General features: G+C 32.5%; 1 protein-coding gene across 3 annotated transcripts; it reads right to left on the bottom strand.

Annotated features, from left to right (window-relative positions):
• Positions 1 to 1,953: 1,953 nt before the first annotated feature.
• On the bottom strand, positions 1,954 to 8,697 carry LOC105780384 (protein TRANSPARENT TESTA GLABRA 1). 3 transcript variants are annotated; one of them, XR_008195430.1, is made up of 4 exons: positions 7,476 to 8,697; positions 5,709 to 6,039; positions 2,863 to 2,933; positions 1,954 to 2,157 (listed from the first exon to the last, which is right to left on the bottom strand). XR_008195430.1 is itself a non-coding variant. In XM_012604674.2 (2 exons), exon 1 carries the CDS (start codon positions 8,512 to 8,514, stop codon positions 7,477 to 7,479), a length of 1,038 nt encoding a protein of 345 aa, XP_012460128.1. In that variant the 5' UTR covers positions 8,515 to 8,697; the 3' UTR covers positions 1,954 to 2,157; position 7,476. The 3 variants fall into 3 exon arrangements, 1 of the variants encoding a protein (XP_012460128.1); XR_008195429.1 differs by lacking the exon at positions 2,863 to 2,933; XM_012604674.2 differs by lacking the exons at positions 2,863 to 2,933; positions 5,709 to 6,039.
• Positions 8,698 to 9,252: the final 555 nt, after the last annotated feature.

Here is a 9,252-nt window from a genome sequence, read left to right as displayed (position 1 = left end):
GAGTGACTGAAATTCATAGCCATGGGGGAGAGGGACAAGACTTAAGAAGCAAAGAAAATAGAGTGCAAAATATAACACTACTAAGGCTAATTCTGGTTTAACCCTCGAAGTATTGCTTCTTATTGTAGAAAAGTGTGTCTATTTTAGGTTAAAAAGAACTTATTAGGCAATGCCACGAGGGTTACATTCAACAACTCCTAAAACTTGAAAAACAATTAATTGATAAGGCCATATTTGGTTACTTGGGATTTCTAAATGGCAAGAAAGTAATTTCAAAATTGTGACATTTACTCACTGGAGAGCAATTAATTTTTGCTTGGTTGGAGGCAAGTGAAATACAGATAGGAGAAAACCCAACAAATTAATGAGAAAAAAGCCAAGGAAACCCGTTAATGATAAAACAACTGTTTTTTTACTGTATATGTTTGGGTTTGTGGTTATCATTTCCAATAATGTCATCTTCGTACTTTGAGTTTATATTTTTAATTCAAAATGCAATATGCCTTTTATGCATTTAATTAATATTTTTTATTTCCCAAAAATGAGTGAATTATTTATCATTATATTATACATTAAGGGTTGATTAAATTGTTGTCATTCATTAATTGGGTCTCAACTTTATTAGGAAATTACTAAAATTTATTTCTTTTTCAAAGCAAGAAATATTATTTTGAGCGTATTTATTTATTTTTATTTTAGATAATCTAGATATATTTTTGGAAACTTTTATTTTTTAAAATTTATATTTTAACAATATTTTGAATTTATTAATTACAATATTTCTTTTTAAGTCAAATGGCAACTTCAAATTTTAGAAAATATTGGATTACAATATTTCTTTTCATTTAATTTATATTTAAATTTGATATATAATTTTAAATATTTAAATATTTTTAATCTAAATATCATTTGTTTGGTTGAAAGTAAATGTTTATTTTTCAATTTAATTATCTTTTACTTATCTAAAACACACAACATTAAATTTAATTTTTCTTTTATATTTCCTAAATAATTATGGGTTATTAATATATTTTAATTAATTGATGTGAATATTTATCTAATTTAATATATTAATTTGAAATAAATTTGTAATTGGTAATATTGTTATTGATAATCTTGCTTAACTCAAATGTTGAATTGCTTTCTAATTTTTATGTTTTAATTAACGAAATAATGAATTATTCTAAAATACATGCAAAATATCAATTTATTTCAATCATGTTAAAAATAATTTACTATTGTAAAAGTGGATGTGGATTATAATAATAAGTTTAATATAATATATGTTATGACTCTAATGTTTATCAGCAATAAAATTTCATATAATTTATGTTTTTTGTCTATAAATATAAACGTCGGAGAAGTATTATAAATATCCCGATTGAGAAATAGAATTCATATTTCTCTCTTTGCTATTGTATTCCTCTTGTTTTTTTTACTCTGTTTATTCTTTATTTTATAACACATTTGAATTTTTTAATTTTTTCTTTACCGTATGAATCTTGATTTTTTTTTCCTTTTAAATTTGTTTTCTAACTTTTTCTAGATTTTGGAAAACGAAAAGTTTCTATAGCTCAACCCGAGAGTTGAATCCAAGGATGGATCTAGGGGGTACGATCGCTCCTTTGGAATTTTCAAAATTTTGAATTATATATATAAATTATCATATATTTTAGATTTGGTGTCTACATTATATAACATTCCCCTTAGCCAAATTGTATTTCATATAATTCCTCCCATTAAGCCATAATGTAACATGTCAAACCAGATCCTTTAAAAAATCAAAGTATGACATGTTATTACTTAGAAATCATATTAATTTTAACACCTGTTCTGGCAAAAAATTTGTAACACTTCAATGTTCGAAATAAATCATTATTGGATTAAATATAATGTTTAAATCTTATGGCGTATAAACTCAAATACAGTAACTGTATTAAACCGCATATAATATTTAATATCCAAAGCATGAAATTTCAATAAAATTTCATAAAAACAAAGTTTTAACAAAAAGTTCTTTGTACAAATTATTCTAAAAATATATACTTAGATGCCACTCCCACGCTTCATGCATACTACAAACAAAACATATTATCTCACAATAGCAGCAGCGCTCCGGTGTAGTCTTTCAGGTAGGTCTTCTTTCAACCAGTAAGCCTGAGAAGTAAAAAGTAACAGAGTAAGTTCGTATAAACTTAGTGAGTTCCAAAAATATCTTAAGTAAGAATACTAAATGCACAACTGAACTTTTAAAAAAAATTCACACATTATCACAGAGTATGCCCAATGGTGTATACAGAACTCAGATAGATCAATAAGCCAATGGCGTACCACATAGGTGAATACTATATGCCAACTCAACATAACTCAGATAATCCATTTTCATGCCAGCAATGTGCCCAGATTTCATAGCCAGATACATAATACAGTCTCATTAACATACATTATTCACCATAACTTCTCATATCATTTACACTCAATATAACATGTTTTATCATGTTTTGCCAATCCAGTTTGCAACATACTTGTCCTATCGGAGGCTACACAAACATATCTCCTCATCTCTATCTCTACATATCAGTTCACATCATATCATTCATTCACATTAGAAGCAGTTACTAGTGGCTTAAATATGAAAAATGACTCATACTTCATATCATAGACATATTGAACTCAAATTAACAACTCTGAATAACCGTTATTCATACACATACATTTTTCATCATTTACAAAGAAAGAATACTTACCTTATACAAATATTCATACACATACATTTTTCATCATTTACAAAGAAAGAATACTTACCTTATACAAATATAAAATAAAAAAGACCACAACACATGAAAGTCAGAAGGAACTCACTAGAAATTATAGTAAAGTCTATAAAGCATGTCCTTTGCCTTTATCACTTGGGCCTTTAGTAGCTTCTTGATCTAAAAATGATGATAATTAAACATATCATATCACTAGTCTATCAAATCTAAACATGCATGCAAGAATCATCAACACTTAATCCAGAATCATGAAGTTTCCTTCCTTACACACCATTCTAACATTTATGCATGTAGAACTAAAAACACGTAAATAACTTTGAAGATAACCTAGGGTTCATCATTAATTACTAGTGAGCTGATACAAATGTATAAGTTAGCTGAATACAACGAACCCAACTTCGAAGAGGTTTTTTGGACTAAATTTTTCAAAGAGTTCAAAGAAAATCAAGAAGAAAGAAGAAAACAAAGAATACGCAAAGGTTTTTAGAGCAGTCATCGCTATCCTTATACACTTAAGCACGGAGACAAGGTTTAGTGGAAGAATCATATAATTCCATTAACACTCTTGGTTCTCGTGATTAAGTGCGCTTATAATAATTTAAGTCTTTTCATCTACAGTAACTTAGTTCTATTCTAAATAAATCCCAACTTAACTAACTAAATTACCTTACTAAAATAATAAACAAATCTAATTAACTATAAATTTGACTAGTTTGCCAAAAAATCTGAGGTGGCGTATGCTTAACAAAAGAGTTCGCCAACCATAGATCTCGCCAAAGCAAAGAGTTCGCCAATTGGCATAACACTCAAAACTCTATACTTATCCAAAACAAACACTTATTCTTATCTACCCTTCTATTACCAACTATATGTCAAACAAATAGTACTCACATACAAAAACTTTGTCGGGCGAGTTGTTACATATAAGGTTTTACTTTGGAAGTACAAGAATGCAATAATAATTCAGGGAAAATATGGTAGCACTGAGGCGATACTAGGACAAGCTAAAAATCTCGCCATTCACATAAGCAGCAATAACAAAGTTGAAAGATGAATCATCTAGAATTATTGCCATCAAATGGAAGGCACCTTGCTATGGTTGGCTAAAGATCAATTCAGATGGAGCTACTGTAGTGAGTGGAAACTGGTCAGCAATAGGTGGCGTTTTACGTGACTCGCATGGTAATTGGTTAGCAGGCTTTCATCGATTCATCGGGAGAGGTTATGCTCTAATGGCTAAATTATGGGCGATCCTCCATGGCCTTGAAATAGCTTCGCAGAAGGGGTACACCAAGGTGATAATTGAATCTAACAATAAAAGTGTAGTGGATATGCTAACAAATGCTTCAGTAGGGTCATCATCAACAACTTTAGTCCAAAGAATAAAGGAGGAATGTAGGCGCAATTGGACTGTCAAAATCCAACATGTCTTCCGTGAAGCAAAAAAAATGGTTGATTACACAACCAAGTCTTGATCTAAAAATAAATATGAATCGAAAATTATTGATTCCCCCATGTTTGGTATTAGGCAACTCCTTTTAGTGGATAAAATGGGGGACTTTTATGTAAGAAAGATTAAAGAGAGAGAGAGAGGGGGAGGGGGAGGGGGAGGGGAGAGGGAGAGAGATATACAGAAAGAGAGAGAAGATATAATTTGCAAATGTAATTCAATTTTTTAAATATTATTTTTATTTAATAAAACTATAATTAACATATTTTATATAAAAATTAAACTTTTTATTAAATAACATATTAATTAAAATTTATTATTTTTATTTCTATTAAGAGTAGAACTAATTTTATTAAAATTTGAGACAAGATGTTATACAAAACTAATTTAATAAAGAATATATTTGTACTTTATGGATATTATTATTATAAATAAAAATACATTATAAAGGATTAAGAAAACATAAAAAGAATAAGCTTTTTTTTTTCGGTACAAAAGACAGCCAACCAATAGTGATTACAAACCAGTGAAATTCCTAAGTAGCAGTAAGGGACAATGCATTCAAATCTTTATGCAGCAACACTAGAACTGAGTCTGGGGTTCTTCAAATCTCTATAAACTATTAAGGTTATAACAAAACTAGTTTAGCCATGTGATCAACAACTTTGTTGTGATCTCTAGGAATATGTCGAACTCGCACATTCCAATTGTGTTTTAGCAGATGATCAACCAGTCGCAACTTTGTCATCCTATTAACAACAATGTTTCCAACCAAAATTGATTTAACTAGCATCAAATTGTCACATTTTAGGTCCCAATGTCTATAGCTAACTTCCCATACAATTTGGAGACCTTCCAAAATAGCTCTAGCTTCAACTTTAAAAATTCTCTCCTTCTCAATTCTCATTGTCAAGCTATGTACCAGTTTGCAAATGAGTCTCTGAAAACTCCTATTGCAAATGAGTCTCTGAAAACTCCTATTGACACGCCATTAGTGTTATCTGAAACAACACCATCCGTATTTAATTTGACCCAACCTTACTCTAAAGGCATCCAATGTTTAAAAGTGACTAGTTTGTATGAGAAGATCACCTATATTTGACCATACAACAAACCTACTGTTATAATTAAATGTTGTTAAAGAAAGTAGTGTATAATTTTGACTAATTCTGTTGTGGTGCTTGTCAAGACGTTCCTTGGAGACCTCTAAACAAGAGCTAGAATTTGGTAGAGGATCTCTATCACACCATTAATTAATTGCCTTAGACTTTTCTTTTTCATTCAAAGGTCAGACTCCGCTTGCAAGGGATTGGATCAGCCTGAAAGACTATTCAACGGATCATGTAAAAGTCCATGAAAGAAATAGAACAAGAAAATCGGTACTTCTTTGATTAATTTGTTGCAGGCGGAAGAAATAGTAAGATTCCCATATGATAGATACTCTAGCCTAATTTACACGATTTTGTTTTTTTATACAAACGCACCTGCTGTATTTTTGGTCGTAACCAAGGTATTCACCGCCAACAATGATGATTAATCCCCTCGTCACAAGTACTCTTCAAAGGGATAAACGATTGACCATGAAACGTGCTCCATTATTATAAACGGGGATCGAACACCTAACCACATAGTTAACGGATTTGGTGAGCAACCACCATATCATGCCTCATGGTTACACCTGTTGCATTGATCCTTCAATTTTGAACCTCCTCCAAGGAGTTATATTCCTGCTGCAACAACAAATTCTACAGAATACTACCTGTTCCATTGAAGTATACAAGATCTCTGGCAGGCCTAGACAATGCTTCATCCAAGCTGGCTTTCATGAAGATATAAGACGAAAGAGTGCTTCAATAAACAACATATCAGAGCATATTGCTCAAAGTCAATCACTAAAACAAACTAAATGCATTAATCACCCAACCACGATTGAAGGGAACTTTACATTGAATCAAATTTGTTGTCCAAGAAAGCATAGAATGCAAAAGAATGTCCATCTTGCATATCTTCATTGCGCCATAATAATTTAAACTACTCATGCTCACATGTTAAACAAACCATCAAATATATATTTAACATGTACCAAAGGAAACGACAAGTGAATTTTGTTGGTTAGTTGATAACAATATCTAACTTGTTAAAGCGATTACAAATATCCTCAAATTGTTCACGTACACAACTGAAGGTAAAAGCATCAAAGCCTACATATTGGGCATTTGCTCTCTACCCTTAGAGTGTTATTTCATCCTGATAGTATATGTTACATTAAAATTGGCTTAGTTGATGGCTATCATGTAGAATAAGGATATTCTAATATCGAAAGTGAGATGAACTGCTTCTCAAACAAGATAAAATTAGTTTACATACCTAATGAATTCATTAAACTATGAAGTTCCAACAATATGGAATTCCTACTTATTATCTTCCTCAATTCTTTTCCAGCTAGAAAATATCATGTTAAGTTGGTAAAAGTATCATGAAGGTCCCTGTACTAGGAGTCTGATTTCATTTTACCCCCTTTACTAAAAATGGGCAAATTAGTCCTTTTACGTTAGATCAAATAGCAAATTGGTCATTTCTATTAAAAGATTCATCCATTTCTACTGTTAAAACTAGCACGAATGACAGAATAATCGGGCAGTTACACAAGGTGTGCCACGTGTACCTCATACTAACATACAAAAGTAAAAATGGATGAGAGTTTTAACAAGAGGACTAGTTTGCTCTATCGTAGAGGGACTAATTTACCCATTTTTTGAGTAGTGAGGGCAAAATGCAAGTTGACTCCCAGTACAAGGACCTCTATGATGCTTTTACCTGTTAAGTTAAATTCCTTAACATGAAACTGATCATATAATTTGATGACCTAAATGCCCAGTGAAATTCTTTTCTGAAACTGTATCACATGAAAATTATCTAAAAGGGGGAGGTTTTGTTCAATTGTACTACATAAAGACAATCAAGCATCAAACAAACGAAACTTAAAAATTCTTGAATGTAATGTTTACCATATGATGATAAACTTAACTAAAGGAATTTCAATACAGATTTTTGGAAGAACATTTACTTCATCAATGGTGCAAAGTAATGGCAGAATTGACAGCTAAACTAAAACTGATTCCACAAATCAAGTCAGAATTGACAGGCTTAACTAAAACTGATTCCACAAATCAAGTCAAAGGGGAATACAAGCTTAAGCAGTCTATGAAACAGAAGACCAGACTTCAAGCAGGAAAATACAGTGTGAAAACCTCAAACTTTGAGAAGCTGCAATTTGTTGGAAAAGGCAATGGCAATCCAATCAGGTTGCGCAGCAGACCACTGTAATTGATTAATTTCGTAGCCAGCAGAGTAAACACACAGAGGATCGATACCATTAGGTCCCGCCACCGTAGGCAACTCCCAAATAAGAGCCTGGGTATCATCCCCAGCGGAACAAATATGCTTACAACTCTGAGGAGCCCAGGCAATGGCATTGACACTAGCGTGATGCCGCTCCAACTCAGCAACGGGGGTTGTGGGTGACCTTATATCCAAAATCACAACTTTATTGCTATCCATTTGAATGGTAGCCATATACTTCAAATCTTGCTTGTTCCAAGCCAATCTTAATAAAGGGGTGTCGGGTTGGGGACTTTCATAAATGATGGTGGAATGTTCTTTGTCTCTCAAATCGAAAATCCTAACGGACCCATCAGCGGAAACGGAAGCAAAAACTCTAGCTTCACCCCAAGCAATGTCGTAAACCTCTTTATCATGAGCGATCAATTGGGTTTCAACGACGCATTTCTCGATGTCCCAAATGGTGCAAGTTGTGTCGATGCTGGAAGTCCCAATTCTCTTGGGTTCAACATCGTTCCAATCGAAGGAAGTTAACGGGGCACAAAACTCGCTGGTTTTGCTATTGTTTAGAACAGTGACAGGTTCAATGGAAGATTCTCGAACTTCCCAGAGACGCAGGAAATCGCCGGTTGAAGCGAGAAGATCGGAACAAGAAGAAGAGGATGAAGCGGATTTTCGATTGGGTTGGAACATGAGCTTGGTGGGTGGATAAGGGTGGTCGAAGGCAAGCTTTGGGTGGGTCTTGAAGGAGAGGGTTTCTGGATCAAATGAGATTATGTCGACTCTGTTAGTGTAATCTTCGAGGAAGCTGCCGAGAGCGATGCGTTGATGGTTGATATTGGTGGAGGAAGGCGTGGAAGATAAGGCCATGGCATAAACTGTGTAAGCTGATTCGTAGGTTACCGAATTATCGGATCTCAGGTGGGATTCTTGAGTTGAATTCTCCATTTCTTCTCAACCAAATTTGGGAAGAGCTTTTAGGGTTTATAGCCCGGGAGCTGTTAATTTCCCTTTCCCTAATTGAGTTTCCACGAAATGGAATGCTATATTGTTTTCTTCACAGCAATGTTTGATTTTTCATGTGGTTTTGGTCCAAGGTGAACCCAGAACCACAAGCTTTATACATTCCTTCCAGACAAATCAAATTATCGAATTATAAATTATTTAAGAACAGTTAGAAAAAGCTCTAGAAAAGTTTATAAACACTAATAGCATAAGCATCAATTAAACATTTCAAATTCAATTAAAGGTTAATTTTCTTAAATTCTAATTCAACATTAACATTACTTTTAGCAAGCATTTTGTCAATGTGATTACCAAAATGTTATTTTACTTTTTAAATTTAACCTTATTAAATAAAAGAGTATAAAATAAAGTTTTAAGTAATGTAAAAAAAAAACAATCCAAAATAAAGTTAGTATTTTGATAAGAAAAATTAGCAATATGAACAAGTTGACTTAAATTTTGAAATATGAAAAGTACAAAGGCTAAATTTCAAATATGTAAAAGGAAAAGCTAGAAAATAGTTTACCCAAAATGTTACAAGGACTGAAGAGAAATTTCCCCTTTTCTCATTTTCACATGAAAGTCACAGGTGGGGTTCTTTCATTTTTTTTTATTTTTCACTCTTTACTCCTCTTCTTCCTTCTCCATTTTCCCTAGCTGCACTCCACTATGCAGTTAGCC

The sequence above is a fragment of the Gossypium raimondii genome, chromosome 4, assembly GCF_025698545.1.
Source record: "Gossypium raimondii isolate GPD5lz chromosome 4, ASM2569854v1, whole genome shotgun sequence".
NCBI lineage: Eukaryota > Viridiplantae > Streptophyta > Magnoliopsida > Malvales > Malvaceae > Gossypium > Gossypium raimondii.
The sequence above is the reverse complement of the archived record's forward strand: the minus strand, read 5'-3'. Positions and strand labels throughout refer to the sequence as shown.